Here is a 19,937-nt window from a genome sequence, read left to right on the forward strand (position 1 = left end):
TGCAGACATATCTCTGAATATGGCCTGACCAAGTTAAAATCTTTAAAAGTGACTCTTCCACATGATGACCTGGCAGATGAAAACCAATATATAATCTGAAGATAGATTGTGTTATGTAAACTGATCAAGCGTCTTTATAGTGTAATAATTTGATCCTGCATGTTGACTTTCTTGTGTAAAGGTCACTCTGTCAGAAACCCATCAAAGGTCAAAGATGAATCACATGTGACCAAACTCTCTGAACTTGAAGACCAGCAGCTCAAATCTGATAGGTAAAAATGCTGAATGACATTTGTTAACCAAAGATACTTTTAATGACAATCTGCTTGTAACAATATCAACATTTTAGACACTTACTGAGGTTTAATGCATGTTTGTAACAGTTTGTCCATAACTCATCATTGCTTCCTTTGCTTCAGGATCTGAAACAACAAACATCACAATTTGCAACAAATGATTAATCTTGAATTTCACAGAAAATTTACTTGTTGAATGTAATGTAATCTGTCATTTTATTTTTCATCTTAGATTGATTTTAAATGGATATTTGAGATGTTCAAAGCTATTGTTTTAAATGTTTTATAACTGGGCCCTGCATTAAATTTCTCAGATTTCTCCCTTTGTTCACTTCACAATGATGCACTACTTTGTGTTCATCTAGAAAATAGAAGATCTTGCATTGAAGTTTTTGGTGTAACATGTCCATAGTTCTGGGGATGTGAATATTGCTTTATGATGCAGTCTTGATTATGTGCTTTTAAGTGCAAATTTAACTACATAAATTGTTGCTTATGTGGAAATGTCTTTGATTTGTTTCGATCTCAACTCAGAATCCCCCCAAAGGAAGACATGGACACAATATTTAAGGTCAGTAACTATAATTGAGCAAACTTGGGTATCTATAAATTTATTCATAGTTATCTATGAAATTATTTGGCTCCTTTCAGGTTTCTATTGTTTTAATTTTTCTGTATCAGATAAATATTTCATGTCATAAAGCAATTTTTACATGGAAGATAACCTCTCTAAGTGCAAAATACAGAGTCAAATGATTTAAACTGATGATGATTTAAGCAACAACTGCTATTAGGTTTTTGTAATAACTTGCAATCAATATTTTATGTTGGTTTACATACATAATATTTGGAAATGACATATATTTGCTCAGGTCTTTGTTTGCTCTTAACGTGTTTGATTCACATAAACATTTAAATGAGACTAAAAAGCAAAAATATCATGTGATTTTGTTTCTCAGCACTGTTTTGCATTTCTGAAGAAATTACAGTTAGCATTATCACTATTAATAGTAAATAGAGCTGATTCAGCTTAATTGAGAAATATATTAACATTTGTCAGGGATGAAATTAATTTCTAATTTTCTCCCTCGAACAAATGTAATTGCGATTCTGTTTTATTCCAGAATCTTGAGGGGAACATTGTTGTCTTTGTTAAAAATGAGCTGAGAAATTTTCTTAAGCTCTTAAACAGAGAAACTGTTCATAACCAAGAAGAAAATGAAGAGGTTTTAAATTGGAAGGAGGAAGAGCAGAAGAAAATGACCAAAGAAGCTTTTCTGAAGATGATCTTGAAGCATTTGAGAAGAATGAAGCAAGAAAAGTTGGCCTTTGCTCTACTAAACAGTAAGATATAGAATTGAAAATTTTCTGTCATTTTTTTATGGATGTTTAGATCCAGTTGCTTTGTTTAAGACAAAGTATTGTGGGGTATGAAATAAATCCAAACATTCGTACAATAATTTCTTTAAAGTACACAGGATGTACATGAATGAACAGCTTCATGAAAAAGTTCAATATATTAATAAATTTTCTATGAAGTTATCAAAGTAGTTTGTAATTTATTATAAACTTCAATATAGATACACAGTCTCATGGAATAGAAAGACTCTAATCTGAATTAATTTAGGGCACATGCAGACCTCAAACTCATGACAAAACATCCAATAGTTTTAATTTAGGCTGTCTAACTTGGTGCTTTGTTATCATTGGAAATAATTATCTGATATTTCAGAATTTTATTAAATCTGTAGAAATGTCAATAAAGACCTGTTATATGTGTCCTCATTAGTGAGAAACCTCTTTCACTTTAAAAGAGATGAAATGTAAAATTCCTTAGCATCTAATGCTTTGTTTTCTCATTTTACACATTTGCAGAAAGTGTTATGTCCAAATGCCAATCTAAACTCAAATCCAACCTGAAAACAAGGCTGGAATATGTGATTGAAGGAATTGCAAAAGAAGGTCATCCAAACCTTCTTAATAAGATCTACACCGACCTTTACATAACGGAACGAGATGAAGAGATCATCCGTGACCATGAAGTGAAACAGATTGAAAAAGCTCTCAGAAAAAAAATGAACCCACAAACAATCAGACGTGAAGAGCTCTTTAAACCCATCACTGGAAGAGATAAACCAGTCAGAACAGTGATGACAGAGGGAGTGGCTGGCATTGGAAAAACAGTCTTGACACAGAAGTTTGCACTGGACTGGGCTGAAGGAAAAAATAACCAGGACATCCAGTTCACATTTCCATTTTCCTTTAGAGGACTGAACATGGTAAAGGGGAAAAAGTTCAGTTTGGTTGAACTTATTCATCTTTTCTTCCCTGAAGTGAAAGTAACAGAAATCCGCAGTTTTGAACACTTCAGAGTTTTGTTCATCTTTGATGGTTTGGATGAGTGTCGATTTCCTCTGGACCTGAAAACCAAAGAGGTCCTTACAGATGTTACACAGTCCGCATCATTAGAGGTATTGCTGGCAAACCTTATCAAGGGGAGGTTACTTCCTTCAGCTCAAGTCTGGATCACAACTCGACCTGCAGCAGCTCATCTGATCCCCCCTGAGTTTGTTGATCTGGTTACAGAAATCCAAGGTTTCAATGACCGTCAAAAGGAGGAGTACTTCAGAAAGAGATTCCCAGAGGAAGAGGAAAGCAAGATGGTCCTGTCTCATATCAAATCATCACGAAGTCTCTACATTATGTGTCACATCCCTGTCTTCTGCTGGATCCTTGCTACTGTTCTAGAGGATGCCATTAAAGCCAGAGAAGAAGCAGACCTACCCAACTCCCTGACAGAGATGTATATCCTCTACCTGGTGGTTCTGTCCAAGGTGAAGAAGGTCAAGTATGATGAAAACACTGACAAAAATACATTCTGGACTCCAGAGACCAGGGAAATGATTAAATCCTTGGGAAAACTGGCCTTTGAGCAGTTAATGAAAGGGAACCTGTTCTTCTATGAATCTGACCTGACAGAGTGCGGCATTGATGTCAGAGCAGCCTCAGTGTATTCAGGGGTGTTCACAGAGATCTTTAAGGAGGAAAAGGGGTTTTTCCATCAGAACATGTTCTGTTTTGTCCACTTGAGTATTCAGGAGTTTTTGGCTGCTCTTCACGTCCATCTGACGTTCATCAAAACTGGTGTCAATCTGCTGGCAGAAGAGGAATCAGTCTCACCTGGGTCAAAGATGTCTGAAGAACAAGTTGAGCACTTCTACAAGAAAGCTATAGAGAAAGCTACTGAGAACGCTCCAGTGAACTCAACAGAGGTAGCTACCAAGAAAGCTACAGATGATCAAAAAGGCAAACTGGATCTGCTGCTGAGGTTCCTTCTTGGTCTTTCTCTGAAAACCAATCAGAGGCTCCTCAAAGGCTTTGTGACAAAAAGAAAAACATCAAGCAGTTCCTTGAAAAACATCGTTCTGTACATCAAAGAGAAGATTGAAAAGATTCTGTGTCCCTTTGATAAAGCCAATTTATTTCACTGTCTAAATGAACTGAAGGAACTTTCTTTAGTGAAGGAGATTGAACAAATCTTGAAATCAGGAAAACTGGAGACAGAAAATTTCTCTGAAGCTCAGTGGGCAACATTGATCCACAGTCTGCTGTCTTCAGACGATTATGAGAAAAACTTTGATGTAAGAAAGTATTATACATCAGAGCAGGCTCAAAGGGGTTTTGCAGGACTCTTAATAAACTCAACTAAAGTTGTGTAAGTCAAAACACAACCACACATTCCTTGCACTGAAATAATTTATATGAACATTTTGTTTATTTATTTGTTTATTCATGTTTGTATTTAGACTCAGTTGCTCTTTCCTGAATGAGAAAAGCTGCCCGCTTCTGGGATTTATCCTCAGTTGTCGGTTAGGTTTATTGAAAGATTTGGACCTCAGTAACAACGACCTAAAAGATTCAGGACTGAAGCTGCTGTGTGAAGGACTTTCCAAACCAGAATGCAAACTTGAAACTTTAAGGTGAGTTCTTATCTGTTAGTTACCAAAATGCCTTTTAAATGTTTTATAATAGCGTCATTTTCAGGCCCTGTTCTGCCCTGTCCATCCTCACAATGTTTCCACATTCACTCAACAGTTCAGCGTTTCAACAGGCAACTTTGGATTCAGTAGATGTTTTTTCATCAATGTTTTTTCATCAGCTGTTTTATGCACATTTTATAGTATTGCATTAGAAATGGTTAATGGAAAAGGCAAAACTTGAAATAATATTCAATTTCACAATAAATGCTTTTAATAATGCTTGAGATAGTTTTTGGCTTTTCACTAAAGAGTTAATTCACAGAAGAGTAAATGAAACACATTGTCTTGAATAAATTCTGACGTAACAAGTTTTCCTCTCCACTGGTGGGTCTGTATGTTACCAGAAGCACAAAACATGTCTGAGTGGCCAGTGAGAGGCTCACCATCTCAGGATGGAAGTAGTGGAACCAGAGATCACATTAAAGTAATATTAGCCGACTTTGATTAGTTTTTCTAATCAATTTTGATTTTGAGAGATTAGGAGTCGAGCACCTGACCACTTGGAGCAGACGCTCAGGCAGTTTTAACTTTACCCACAAAATGTCCAAATTCAAACTTCCAGGATGGAGGGGAGGACTCTCTGTTTTTCTGACATGTGCAATGCATGCTATTGTACTGATACATATTTTTTACAGCATGCTCAGCATCAACATCTGATGATGTTTGCACTTTTTGTTTTCTTTTTTATTTGAGAGGTTTTAAAAGTTCACTCAGCATTTGCATTGCTAGTGTCTGCTAGTGTTTTGTCCAATGGCTCTCAAACACATTGAGGAAAGGGAACCAGCAACCCTCTGAGGGTCAAACTGTACTCTTTATACATTGTTTCTGAATTTAATATTTGCTTCATCTGATGTTTAGTGTAAATCTACATAATATTCCGTTTTATATGTGAGCTGAAAGATATACACACGGGGAAAGGAAGAATTTATATAGAACACAATGATGACTGAACCACAAAACCTGAATTTGCAACAAGAAGTAATAACATTAATTGTTTATATTTGTGTTTATATAGATTGTCAGGTTGCTTAATCACAAGAGAAGGTTGTGAAGTTCTGGCATCAGCTCTGGCCTCTAACCCCTCTCACCTCAAAGAGTTGGACCTGAGTTACAATCACCCAGAAGAACATGGAGTGGCTCTCCTCTCTGCTGGAGTGGACAACCCAGACTGGGCATTAGAGACTCTTAGGTAACAATAAGGATGTGCATTAGATAAAGTCTATTTGTTATTAGTCTATGATCTTTTTAAACAAACTAAAGGCATCATGTTCCAATTTATTATGCAAATTAGATTTAACTATCATAAAGATTGCATTTTTTATTGTGTTATCAAATTTGTAGATGATTTTGTGTGTTTATGTGCTCTTTATAATTAATTTCAGAGAGCTGGTTAATTAGTTTGGCTGAGTAGCTCTATTAAAGGAAATCTACTGAGGAAGGATGTTCTACATTATTAAGCAAGCTGCAGGTTTCAAGTAATATGAGAAAGATAAAGGACCTCTGCTGACAAAAATCATCAGATAGTGTCGTGCCATATGACATGTTATGAAAACATTAAGTATTTAACAAAAACTGAAGTGTTATTATCGTACAGTGAAGAAATTTTTGGCTGATTCAGAACAAAGATGGGTTTGTACAGATAAAAGCATAATGAGGAAGGTTTCTGTTAGACAAATTCATCGGATTAAGAGAGCAGCTGTTAAGATGCTTTTACAAAGCAGCAAACAGTTATTTGAAGCTGCTGGTGCCTCTGGGTGGAGGATCCTTCAGAGGCTTGTGGTGCATGAACCGACTATTAGGCTCCCCTAACCAGAGCTCACAAGCAGAAACGGTCACACTGGGCCCAGCCGTACATGAAGATTCATTTTCAAACAGACTTGTTCACTGATGACTGCTGTGCAGCCCTGGATGGTCCAGATGGACGCAGTAGTGGATTGGTGGTGGATGGCCACCACATCCCAACACTTCTGTGACGTCAGCAAGGAAGTGGTGGAGTCATGCTTTGGGCTGAAATCATGGGGAGAGAATCATTGGTCGGCCCCTTCAGAGGCCCTGAAGGTGTGAAAATGGACTTTCTGACTGATCACTTTCTTTCATGGTTCTGAAAGAAGACCCGTACCTTCAGTAGCAAAATCATCTGCATGCACGACAATGCACTACCTCATTCTGCAAGGAATACCACTGTGTCATTGGCTGCTATGGGCATAAAAGGGGAGAAACTCATGGTGTGTCGCCATCCTCCTCTGACCTCTGACCCTATTGAGAGTCTTTTGAGATCTTTTCCTGTTGTGGGCAACGGGGCCCGGCAAATACCCGTGTTTGAACGGACGGTGGAGTCCGGCGGTAAAAGGCGCTTAAATTCCGTGACAAAAAGAAAAAAGAAAAAAAAAACCTTGGTATTTTATTCTATGTTGCATGCCTTTTTGTTTTGTGTTTATGATGTAAAGCACTTTGAAATGCCTTGTAGCTGAAATGTGCTATACAAATAAAATTTGATTGATTAATTGATTGATTGGAGTTTCCTCAAGCAGAAGATCTGAGTCTGGCATGCAGTTCATATCGAAAAAGCAGCTCTGGGAAGATATTCTGACATCCTGCAGAGAAATTCAAGCAGAAACTTTCCACAAACTCACAAGTTCAATGAATGTAAGGATTGTGCAGGTGATATCAAAGAAAAGGTCCCATGTTAACATGTAACTCTGCATGTTAAACTGTTTTTGATTGAAATAGATTTTCATTTTAGTACATGTGACCACTTAACATTCAAAGAATGACCATTTGCAGTTCTTTATGATCCATAAAATGTTTAGAAAATCTGCTGTGCATAATAATTTGGAACAGTGCATTTTGAGTTTTTTATTTTTGGAAAACATACTGTTCTCATGCAGAGGTTTGTTCAGTAAAATTTGATTTATACTGTAACAGTTCATGACTTGAAAGTTATACTTACCATCACTTGCATTGATCATTTAATAAAATCTGAGAAAATATCACTTGCATAATGGTTTGGAACATGGTGTCATTAAAATAGAATACAGTAAATGTCAGAATGTAAAAATATATTAATGTTTCATGTCAGTGCAATACTAAACCAAATCATGCAATCACAATGTATCTAACCTGACTGATGTTGTTCCAGGTTGGATCCGAGTGGATTACAGTTTTTAAAACCCGGTCTGAGCAAGTGTAAGTATGGTCATCTTTAAGAAATACATGACGGCTCATGAAAAAATATTATTAATGTCAAATATGATATTTCAATAAAAGCCAGCTTGTATGATGGCTTATGTTGTGACATGGAAAAAAATGTAATTGTCTTAATGAGAAGAAATAACATATTTATTAAACTATGAGACCAGTTACAATGAGACCAAAAATAGAGCCAAATGAGTTTTTCAGATCTGCTCTAGCTGAGAACTGATTCTTTCTGTTTTTTGTGTCATTCCAGTCAGTAGATCTTGTGACAGCAGGTTGTCTCTGCTTTTGGTTGTTTCCCAACAAAGGGAGAGAGACGTTTGATTGAACTATAGTGGGACTGAATTTGTCCCTCAATTTGTGGGTGGCCGGTTTGATTCCCTCTACCTCTGTCATTGCGTCTTTGGGCAAGACACTTCACCTGTCTTGCATGTTGGTTGTGGTCAGCAGGCCCATTTGCACCGCTGCATGGAAATCTCACCCCTCAGTGTGTGCACCATGAAAACTGGTTACAATCCAGTAGCTTATTGCTATCATTGTTTTAAAGAGTCAATGAATTTCTAAATATTAGCACTTTGGGTCATCTGGACTTTCTAAAGTGCAATACAAGTACAAGCCATTTACCACAGGGTTGAAGTTTTGGATTCTTATACATCAGCAATTTTATGGAGATCAGCATGCGTACTATTGCTGTTTTCCTTCTTGTAAGAAATGGAGGCTGCGTTTGTTAAGAAGGACAGATTTAATCCTGATAAGGTCTTGATTTTGAAAGTAACACAAAAATCTCTCTTTAATGCTGATATGCATCAAAGTTAATTGTGATTCACCAATGACTCGCTGGTTATTGGTAATGGAGTTCTTGAATGATCCCCTTATGATACCATAAATAAGCCGACATGTAGCTCTCATTTTGAGTGAAAAGCAACAATTATTTTTAACTTTTTATTTATTTTTATTACTTTTACACTTTTTGAAATAAAATGCTAAGCCCAATGTAATTACTTATCAGACGCAAGGGGTCAGACACAAAGAGCACATATTTGAAATTGGCATTATTAGTGACTGTCAAGGGACATTTCAACTTCAGTGGGAGAGTCTTGTATGCTTCTGACAGGCTCTACACAGAACATGTGACAGTGCATACGGAGCAGTTATCCACTGAACCCATTTTTAATAAATCTTATAGAAATAAAAACAAAACAAAAAAACATTAGATTTTGTAAAATCTGTTTTAGATCAGAAGTTAACGTCAATGCACACTATCCAGATAATTGTTCTCTTAATGAAATGCCGCTGTCTCTCCATCAGATGCCGTTGAACTCATCCTGGACTCCACCACCACACACAGAAACCTCACACTTTCTGAATTTAACAGAATAATGACAGTGGGACAAGGAGAGAAGCTCTCAAGGTTTGATAATGAGGAGGAGCTGCTGGGGAGACATGGTCTCACTGGTCGCTGTTACTGGGAGGCAGAGTGGAGAGGAAACGCTTCCATTGGAGTGACGTACAAAGACATTAGAAGGAGAGGGCAAAGTAATCGCTGTGGTCTTGGAATGAATGATCAGTCCTGGGCTTTGTTGTGCTCAAAGGAAGGATTCTCTGTTCTGCACAACAACAAAATCACTAAAATCTATGTAGAGCCCTCAAACAAAGTCGGGGTGTTTGTGGACCGGCCTGGTGGCACTGTGTCTTTCTTTGGGGTTTTCCCTGATGAAATGACCTACCTTCACACCTACAACACCAAATTCACTCAACCTGTGTATCCTGTTTTGAGAATAGAACCTGAACCCGTTAACATTAGGATGGCCACTATCCTGTAACTACTAGAACAGTCAGAAATGGTCCTACTGACTATGTCCCTTAAATAAATCACAAGAAAAATAATATGCAATATAATTAAACAATAGTTTTTAAAACCAAAATAACACCAAAATAGACTTTTTAAATTTACTGTACAAAGGTGTATCATGCATCAAACTTTAAAGATATGACATATTTACAAGTTGTAAACTTGTAAATTTGTTAAATTATTTACAACTTGAAGCCAGTGCAGAGCATCTCTCTTTGCTCATCACAACTCCCACACATAGCTTTGTGGCATCTGGTGTAGGTGTAGATTTTGTACTAAACGCAGCATCTCATGGATGAGCTGCCAAACATCCTGGGTATCTCAGGTGTTCAAGACCAATCAGAAAACTGCATCTTTATTTTGTCATCTGAAACATCCTGTTGCAACACTTGCTGGCCTAAGTGTCAAGGTGGAAAAGCATGATGGTGTGAGTAATCCTGTAAATCCAAATACTTACCAATCCATAGTAGAAAGTCTACAGAATACTGTCCAATGCACATCCAAATGCTCCACATCTGACTGCTGTGATACTTAAAGGCAGAGTGAACCTTGATGTCAAGTATGACTGTTTAGTAATCAAAACTTTGGGTGGCTTTGCTGATGCTTGTCAAATGGACCTCAAAATGTCTGCCGTTCAACTACAGACAATCTATTTCTTCAGTGTGGAAGAAAACTGAACTGACTTTGCAAGAAACAACCAACATTTGCACTTTCAGCATCAGAAGCTGACTGTGTTTCTCTCTGTCAAGCAGCCAGAGGGCAACTGCCTGAAAAGATTATTGAGAATGTATAATGAACGTTAATGGAGAGGCTACAATGCTGTCATCTGGTGCATCTTTTAAATATTCCATTAAGTAAATGAAGATGCTGAAACCTTTATTCTCATCCGTTTAATATGAGCATTAATCACTTGTTACTTTCTTACTTCACATGTGATTTGTAAGAGGATATTGTGTGTGTGGGTACGGCTGTATATATGTAGACATGTAAATCCAGATAAAATGGAAATTTATTCAACTTATGTTTATTTTTAATTATTTTTATTTTATTTAATAATGAGAGTCCATCTGAAAATATTGCATGAGTTTATAAGTTTCGTACTTCTTCCTCCTCCTTTTTGAGCATGTTAAGATTATTATAGGACAGAAATATGAGTCTTGCGTTGCTTGTTCATGTGTATGATATTATACTTTTTCATGTTCAAAATTAAATGGATTCAACTTATATAGCGCTTTTCCAGTCATTTTGACCACTGAAAGCGCTTTACGCTAAAGTCACATTCACCTATTCGCACTCACAAACACATTCACACACCCATAGGCAATTTGAGGTTAAGTGCCTTGCCCACAGGCACATTGACATGTGGCAGGAGGAAGCTGGAATCGAGCCTACAACCTCCGATTGCAAGATGACTACTCTGCCATACAGCCACTGTCACCCCGGATCCAGACACATTTATTTATTAAATAAATAAATAATTATTTTTCTCGTAAGTTTTGTGCACACAAACACAATTTATGAAGAGGTAACATAAAAGTTATTTTGGTGTGCTGTTGCAGGCATCGAATTTTCACCAATCGCTCTGTAAAATCAATATTACAGCAGAGTCAAAGTCTTTAGACAGAAAATATCATTACAATAACAAAGCTTATGCACAACAAACTTTAGGTCTGTACCTTCCTCACAAAACAACGTAAATTTAATGGGATCTTAGATCTTATGAGCAAATCTGCTGCCTGAAGTCTGCATGCGGCTCTTTAGCGCTGCCCCTGCGACTCTCTGCAGCCCCACCTGCAGCCCCGGCTCCAGGTGAGTTTAACGGGGGGCATCGGCTTATTTTGGGGGAGTAAATTCATTCTAAACAACAATAATAATAATACTCAAGTAAAAGAAACAGGAACAGTAGTAAAACTACTCTTATAAGTACCTTCTTATTGAGCTAAAACTGTATCAACATTAAAAGAACATAAAATACTAAATTTACCAGTTCTATCTTAATTTGCTTATATCTTATTTCAACATTCTTGCACAAGGAATTTTTTATCCTAACCAAATTGGTTGATTTACTTTTAAGTAACATAACAAAGAAAAATAGTTGTGAAAAAGATTTTTTTTTTTTAAAAGCATACTGTTTGAAAGTTAAACTCAAGTACGTAGTGTGCTCATAGGCATGCTTTTGTTCTAAACAGAAAACTGATGAGGGGATTTTATGGGAAACAGGTTAGACTAGCTCACTAAGGTTGCTAACTTGCAGTAACAACTGTTGACTCGTTTCATGGTTTATGAACTTTGAGAAATTCCTCGTCTGAGAAATGAGGAAATGTTTTGAAAACAAAAAAGTCACCATTGTTTTTCTTCATATTCATCTAACCGAGACACTCTATATTTCACCCAGAAAATATCTATGTGGGGCTATTCCTTTGATTATATGGACAGAGAATGTTTGTGTTTTGAGAAACTGAGAAGTTTTTTTCTAGATAGAAATTTGAAGAACTACCAACTCACTTTTCACCACAGAGCTGCTCTACCTGTTTAAAGGAAGCTGTTTAAACCAGTAAGCCAGGTGTTCACTGCGACAAGCTTTCAGTCACACTCTTGGTTGGTCTGAGGTGATTCTCATGGAAACAGGCAAAGTAAGTTCTTAGTTTATTTATTATATTATATGGTTTTTAAATTGCCTACAAAATAAGATTAAGGGTTTCCAAACTCCCAACATACAACAAAAACTATAACTGTTGCGTCATGACTGATTGTGATTGAATACAGCTTCCAGTTTTACCGTACAAGATACTGACTTCTAAATTATGATGAAAAAGATCACACTGTTAGGCTACACCAAATTTGATAGAGATTAACAAATACAAAGGTATAACAAGAGTGAATATGAAAAATTCAGATATGATTATGACAGAACACGGCTAACTGTCTGATTAACAAACATTGACAACATGAGGACAATGGTTTACCAACTTTCAGATCGTGAGTCGATTAACTTGTGATTTAAAATGGTCTCAGTAGGTGGCAGCAAAGATATCTAAATGTTTGAGATCGTCTTCCCTCTGCTGCAGTTCAACCTGTTAACTGAACTTCTTGTGATTAATTGTGAGCTCATTAATGTCTGTCTTTATCTCTGTACTGAAACCTCCATGCTACCCTAGATAATACCTTGAATAAATATATTTAATTTGACTCTATTAAATATAACCATCTATAAGGTTCAATGGCTTTGTGTAAGTTGTGTATTATGGTTTTGTGATATATTGTGCTTTCATCAATCTTCCAAACATAAAATAATCTGTCTTAAAAATAGATTAATTTATACTGGTCATACAATATTTCCATAGTGGTGAATTTTGGCTTTGATTTGATTTAATGTCATTTTAAACAAGTTAAAAACAGGTGGGAATAACCAATGCTTCCTGAAGACAGTCTCTCTTTTTATGGCTATAAGTAGACAAGAGAAACAAGAAAGTCAAGATTCCAAAGCTTTCCTTGTAATAACCCAAGTCATTCTACTTTTAGGATGAAAGTTGGTGAAGATGATCCAACCATGAGTTTGTCTCAAGAAAAAAGAAAAACATGTTTATCTGTGAACGATGGCTTGACTGAGGACTATATGAAGAAGAACAAACATGAGAGGTAAGATGAATAATCAAAACTTTTATTTAATCTTAGTGGTAAAGGGTAAAGGCTGCCAAGAAATAAAGATTTTATTTCTTGTTACTTTTCCAAGAGAAATATAAATGATCCTTCACTCTTTTAACTCGCTCCACACTGAACTGAGTTACTCACCTTAAACAAAGTCAAACTGAACGTAAACATCGCCAGTACTGGAGAAAAATCAGTTAAAGGCCAAATCCAGGTTAGTGTAGCATTCATCCAGTTCAAAATACTGCAGAACATATGAGAGGACACAATAGTCCAGTAGAAGTGTAATAACCAGTCCCTCTGATTAGAGGCAATTTCCAAAAGGCTGCACTTTTATGATGCATTCAAGTACATCTGGTACATCGAATAATCTAAATATCAAAGAGATTTAAACTTAGTTATTCAAAACAACAGTACTCACCACTTTTAACTGTTTTCACTGTTGTATAAATCATCCATACAGTTACTGGTTACACCCGCTTATCATTTATTGAAATGTCTGACTGAATGTCCACCTTTAAAGTGGTCAAGCCATCATGTTTGTGCACCTTTAAATTCATTACATTACCGATGCCCTAAACAAACTTATATTCAAAATTCAAGTTTGTTTTATGTTTTCCTTGTTATGGTTTAGCTTCAAACTCTGACAACCTTTTCTCTAACTTGTTTTTCCAGGCCTGACCAGAGAAGATGTCCCTCTCCAGGCTGTGAGTCAGTAAGCAGTGAAAAATCCAGGGATTATCCTCTTGACTTCAAAAAGTGAGTTTAGCTATTGGATATTAGCCTATTAAGATTATTTATAATGTAGCAATCTAACCTGCAGAAATTTTAGGCAACTTCTAAGAAAAACATGGTAAATTTATGTTAATAAAATTCAGACATGTTTACTTTCTACAATTAAATTACATTTATTTCAGCTAAATTATATCAAATCCATTTAGTGAAAGTATATAAATATATCTCAATTAAAATATATAATTTTCTCTTGTTTTTTTACTCCCTTATTTGAAAGGTCAATCTTTTTTTCTTTTTGCCAGACTGAAATGTATATTTACTAGCTCTGCTCTAAGCTTCATCTGCCTTTGTCTGAGCTTGTTTTTTAAATTTTCTTCTCAGCTCTAATCAGGGAAGAAGTCCGTCCCCAAGCTGTGAATCCATGAAAAGTGACAAATCCAGGGATTATCCTCTTGAGTTCAAACAGTAAGTTCATCAACTGAATATTAAGGAGAATTATAAAGCATATATAAATCTTCTCTATGTACTTCACAAAAAGTATGGTAAATTATACAGTTCTCAATACAAATGAACAATTTCACCTTAAATTTCTATAATTAAATCTCACTATAATATAGATTGTATTACGTCTGTATTATAAAAATATCTAAATACAACGATCAAGTAAAAAAAAGTTTATCTTTATTGTTTGTATTTTTTCTAGGTCTGATCGTCCCTCTCCAAGTTGTGTATCTATGAAAAGTGACAAATCTAGGGATTATCCTCTTGAGTTCAAACAGTGAGTTAATTTATCAAATATAAACCAATTTATGATGCATCAATTCACAGCAGAAGATATTTTGAGGCACTTATCAAGACAACATAATTGAGTTCTTATACGGTATCATAAAAAAGTCTAACTTAAGTTTGTATAACCTAATATATTTTAGTTTATTGTTTTTTTTAGTTTGATGATGGTAATTGACAAAATGTAATGTTTACTGCTTGTTTGATAAATGATGACTGCATGACGTTTTTATGATGTAAAACACATTTCACCAACACCTTGTTGAGGAATTATGCTCTGCAAATAAACCTGGTTTAAGAATCGCATTTCCCTGATTGGCTTGTTGCTAATACAAACTGGCTCTAATGTTTTCTTTTAGGGATTTTGTTACACTTTAATTTAAATGTTGTATTTGGAACTTTTTTTTCAAGGAGTCCCAGAGGTCCCTCTCTAAACTGTGAATCCATAATAAGTGACAAATCCAGGGATTATCCTCTTGAGTTCAAACAGTAAGTTTGTTTATTAATATTTACCAGATTTGTGAATCCCACATAAGTCACGTCCAGACAGTTTACAAGAGAAGTGTCTGTCTGTCTGAACCCTTTTAATTAAATTAAATTAATTCAATGTATTCTTTTTATTATTATTATTTTCAGCCAAAATAACTTAGTCTGTACTTTATTTGTTCTCTTGCAGCTCTGACCAAAGAAGATGTCCCTCTCCAAGCTGTGAATCATTAAAAAGTGACAAATCTCGGGATTATCCTCTTGAGTTTAAACAGTAAGTTTATCAATCTAATACTAAATCAACTTAAGAAAAATATTCTGTAGGCCCTTTAAAGAAAAGAATGGCACCAAGTCACCATGTAAGATCTCAGCACACATCTAGAAAACATGTTGATTTTTATCTCTCTTGTGTGTTTGTGTTTGTGTGTTTTATTCATCCATGGGTATTAACTGTGTCCTCTCCACAGAAGCTACCAGGAAACAGCAGATAATTTTACCATTCCTCAACAAAATCTGGTTCCAACATTTAAGGTTTGTAATAATGTTGAGGTGCACCTCTCACTGGTGCATGTGGTCATCTTGGGAGAAATGGGATCTGTCTGTCATTTCTAACTTAAACTTAATAGCATTTCATTTCACAAAGATTCTAAGATTTAAGGACCAAATTTAAACAGTTCTGAACAAAGTTACAGTTTTATTTTACATGTAGTTGGATCTTATATGAAGAAATTGTAGTTAAAACATGAGTCAACATAAGTTAGGACAAGGTAAGATATTTTATATAAACTATTTGTTTTATTCATGTAGTTTTACAAGTCTATATTTGTTAGTTGGAAACATTCTGCAGGTATTTAGTATGGCTACTAAATTAGCTCTGATTAAACAAGGATGCAAAGTTATTTCCATTAATATAAAAGTTTGTGTCTTTCCTTCACTGTTGTTCACTGAGAGACATAACTACAATCATAAAACTGTTTGATTCAAGCTTCAGTGTTACTTCAGGCAAGGCGTTTAACACAGATTGTGCATGGGTATTGCAAAACTAGGAAATCCCCATGAAATACATTGAGATTAACGTAGCAATGTAACAAAGCCAGAACAAGTTTAAAGCACAAAATCACAAATATTTTTCTTTTCTTGTCATATTATTTGTGCAAAAGAAAGTGTTACAGGTCATATCCATAAATGCATATGTTTCTAAATTACAAAATCTGCTTTCTTTTTGTTTTTCAGAGAGTGTTATAACCTTATCTCAGAATACACTCAAATCTAACCTGAATAATAGGTTTGGTTACGTGTTTGAAGGATTGGACAAGGCAGGATATCCAACGCTTCTGAACCAGATCTACACTGAGCTTTATATCACCGAAGGAACTCCTGCGCAGGTCAACTGCAAACATGAAGTGAAGCTGATTGAGCGGGCACTCTTTCGACCAACTAAACCAGAATTAAGAATTAGACGTGAAGACATCTTCAAACGCTCAACAGGAAGAGATAAACCGATCAGAACAGTTATGACCGAGGGAGTGGCTGGCATAGGGAAAACAGTCTTGACAAAAAAAATTTCACTGGACTGGGCTGAAGGAAAAATTTACCAGCACATCCAGTTCATTTTTCCATTGTCCTTCAGAGAACTCAATATGTTGGAGGAAAAGATCAGTTTGGTTGAACTTATTCATCTTTTCTTTCCTGAAATCAAAGAAGCAGGAATTCACACCTTTGAAGAGTTCAAAGTTTTGTTCATCTTTGATGGTCTGGATGAGTGTCGACTTCCTCTGAACCTGAAAACCAAAGAGGTCCTTACAGATGTTACAGAGCCAACATCATTAGATGTGATGCTTACAAATCTTATCAAAGGGAAATTACTTCCCTCAGCTTGCATTTGGATCACAACTCGACCTGCAGCGGCCCATCAGATCCCTCCTGAGTTTGTTGACCTGGTGACTGAAGTGAGAGGATTCAATGACCCTCAGAAGGAGGAGTACTTCAGAAAGAGATTCCCAGAGGAAGAGGAAAGCGGAAGAATCATTTCTCACATCAACTCATCAAGAAGCATTTTCATAATGTGTCATATCCCTGTCTTCTGCTGGATCACTGCCACTGTTCTGGAGGACGCCATTAAAACCAATCAGGAAAGAGACTTGCCCAAGTCCCTGACAGAGATGTACGTCTATTTCCTGGTGGTTCTGTCCAAAGTAAAATATATCAAATATAAGGGAAGATCAGACATTGATTCCTTCTGGACTACAGAGACCAAGGACACAATTCAGTCATTGGGGAAGCTGGCGTTTGAGCAGTTAATGAAAGGCAACCTGTTTTTCTATGAATCTGACCTGACTGAGTGTGGCATCGATATCAGAGCAGCCTCAGTGTATTCAGGGTTGTTCACAGAGATCTTCCAAGAGGAGAGAGGACTTTTCCATGAGAATGTTTTCTGCTTTGTCCACTTGAGCATTCAGGAGTTTCTGGCTGCTCTTCATGTTCATCTGACATTCACCAGCACCGGAATCAATCTGCTGGCAGGAGAGGAATCAGCTCTGACCACCTTTGAGGATTTCCATCAGTGTGCTGTAGACAAAGCTGTACAGAGTCCAAACGGACATCTGGACCTGTTCCTTCGCTTCCTCCTGGGTCTCTCACTTGAAAACAATCAAAGTTTCCTCCGAGGCCTCATTACAGAAAAGGGATCAGACAGCAGCTCCAGTCAGAATACCATTCAGTACATCAAGAAGAAGATTGGGGAGAACATCTGTATTATGAAGAACAACAACCTGTTTCACTGCCTGAACGAGCTGAAAGACGGTTCGCTAGTAGAAGAGATCCAAGCAATTCTAAGGCCAGGGAGGCTGCCGGCGGACAAACTGCCACCTGTCAAGTGGGCAGCCCTGGTCAACATCATCTTGTCTTCAACGGAAAGGCTGGACGAGTTTTACCTGAATAAATACTTTGAATCAGACAATGCTTTGACTGGCCTGCTAACAGTGATTGTAAACTCCACTAAGGCTGTGTAAGTTGATGGACAGCATCACATTCACATTCAATATAAATACTCTGATGAATTATGTTGACCACCTGGTGAATATTGCTATTTTAGGTTGAGTTGCTGTAATCTGACAGACATGAGCTGTAGAAGCTTAGCTTCTGCTCTCCAGTCCAAATGCTTATTGCTGAAGGAATTGGACTTTAGTAACAACGACCTGAAAGACTCAGGAGTGAAGCTGCTGTGTGAAGGCCTGTGTAGTCCTCACTGCACACTGGAAACTCTCAGGTCAGTATCTATCTGGCTTTTTTTAGAGAGAAATGTTTCAAATCAAAATATAGTATTAATCAATATGTATAAGACCGATAGTAAAACTATTACAAGCCAATGACACCGATATCACATCCAACCATGTTAAATAGAGCAGTCATTCTTCTAAAAGTATTTTTCTACTCAAAATGAATGCATGCCTTTTTTATGTAAAGCCTTTCAGGCTGTCTGATCACAAACGAAGGGTGTGCAGATCTGGTTTCATCCTTGAAGTTAAACCCCAGTCACTTGAAAAAGTTGGATCTGAGCTACAACCACCTGGAAGAATGTGGAGTGAAGCATTTTTCTGCAGGACAGAAGGACTTTCACCTGGCATTGCAGACTCTCACGTATGAATCAATTATATATTATATGCATTATAATTTGCTTTTAGGTATTCATGTCCTTTTATATTAATATAACAATTTCTGATTGTTCCTGCTGGGGTTTGTTTTAGGATTGAGCCAAGTGGATCACAGTTCTTAAAACCCGGTCTGAGGAAGTGTAAGTATGAAAGGAAAGTTTTTGCAAAAATCATCCAGGCCTGTGCAAAAACAAATAAAAATCAACAAAAAAAAGCTCATTAACATTTCATGCAAATACTTACTAAACATCAAGAACTGTTCAAAGATTGAGCAGATAATGAAATGTTTTCTTTCCATCAGATGCCTGTGAACTCATGCTGGACCCCAACAGCACTCATAAAAACCTAATACTGTCAGATAACAACAGAAAAGTGACAGTGGGAGAAGAGCAGCAGCCTTATCCTGACCACCCAGAGAGGTTTGAAGTCTTTGAACAGCTGCTGTGTTCAGATGGTCTTACTGGGCGCTGTTACTGGGAGGTTGAGTGGAGAGGAAGAGTTGACATTGCAGTGACATACAGAAGAATCAAGAGAAAAGGAGAAAATGATGTCTGCAGTCTTGGGAAGAATGACGAGTCCTGGAGCTTGCTGTGCTCTGATGGCGGTCACTCTGGCCTGCACAAAAATGAAATGGCTTCCATCTATGGAGCCCCGTCAAACAGAATAGGAGTTTACCTGGACTGGCCTGGTGGCATTTTGTCCTTCTTTGCTGTGTCGTCTGGAAAACTAACCCACCTTCATACCTTCCATGCCAAGTTCACAGAGCCGGTGTTTCCAGCTTTCAGAATCACCACTGAGCCAAGGGGTTCGTCTTTGTTTCTCAGCCACATTTTGTAAATTTATTGTAAATTTTTACAGATTCCATGTGAAAACTTGAGAGAATTGCCTGTTACAGCCAGTCATTTCAGAGCAAAAAGTTCTGAAATCCTCTACACTTTAAAACAAACATACCTTGATCAATTCTCATCAACTTGTTGTTTGTACTAAATGGGGTCAGATGCAAAGCCTTTCAGGTCTGATTAATCCTGGTGCACAGAGTTAAATTTGATAGCAGGTTGTAGTTGTGGTCAAATCGAGTCTTATAGATAGTGGTTGACTTAATAAAAATATAGCACTGCATTCTCTTTCTCCCCCAGCTGCGTAAAGTTATTGTAAACAAAACAAACTTTTTGGGGGTGGGAGAAGTGGGGGTGGGAGAAGTTGTGTCTTTTTCACACTTCAGGATTTCTGTTCCTTTCAACAAGAT

General features: G+C 36.7%; 1 protein-coding gene across 1 annotated transcript in view; it reads left to right on the top strand.

Annotated features, from left to right (window-relative positions):
- The window catches only part of LOC129370840 (uncharacterized), a 32,922-nt gene extending 13,051 nt beyond the window's left edge, over nucleotides 1-19,871 (top strand). The window contains exons 11-25 of the mRNA XM_055047055.1: nucleotides 182-272; nucleotides 831-867; nucleotides 1,421-1,640; nucleotides 2,172-4,011; nucleotides 4,103-4,276; nucleotides 5,352-5,525; nucleotides 7,476-7,522; nucleotides 8,840-9,350; nucleotides 11,098-11,192; nucleotides 13,707-13,738; nucleotides 16,199-18,045; nucleotides 18,133-18,306; nucleotides 18,504-18,677; nucleotides 18,785-18,831; nucleotides 18,993-19,871. Of these exons, the coding sequence (XP_054903030.1) occupies nucleotides 182-272; nucleotides 831-867; nucleotides 1,421-1,640; nucleotides 2,172-4,011; nucleotides 4,103-4,276; nucleotides 5,352-5,525; nucleotides 7,476-7,522; nucleotides 8,840-9,350; nucleotides 11,098-11,192; nucleotides 13,707-13,738; nucleotides 16,199-18,045; nucleotides 18,133-18,306; nucleotides 18,504-18,677; nucleotides 18,785-18,831; nucleotides 18,993-19,528 (5,999 nt within the window). The 3' untranslated portion in view covers nucleotides 19,529-19,871. The remainder of the gene's footprint in view (nucleotides 1-181; nucleotides 273-830; nucleotides 868-1,420; nucleotides 1,641-2,171; nucleotides 4,012-4,102; nucleotides 4,277-5,351; nucleotides 5,526-7,475; nucleotides 7,523-8,839; nucleotides 9,351-11,097; nucleotides 11,193-13,706; nucleotides 13,739-16,198; nucleotides 18,046-18,132; nucleotides 18,307-18,503; nucleotides 18,678-18,784; nucleotides 18,832-18,992) is intronic.
- The last annotated feature ends 66 nt before the right edge of the window (nucleotides 19,872-19,937 follow it).

The sequence above is a fragment of the Poeciliopsis prolifica genome, unplaced genomic scaffold (genome assembly GCF_027474105.1).
Source record: "Poeciliopsis prolifica strain line A6 unplaced genomic scaffold, Auburn_PproV2 SCAFFOLD025, whole genome shotgun sequence".
In the NCBI taxonomy this organism is placed as follows: Eukaryota; Metazoa; Chordata; class Actinopteri; order Cyprinodontiformes; family Poeciliidae; genus Poeciliopsis; species Poeciliopsis prolifica.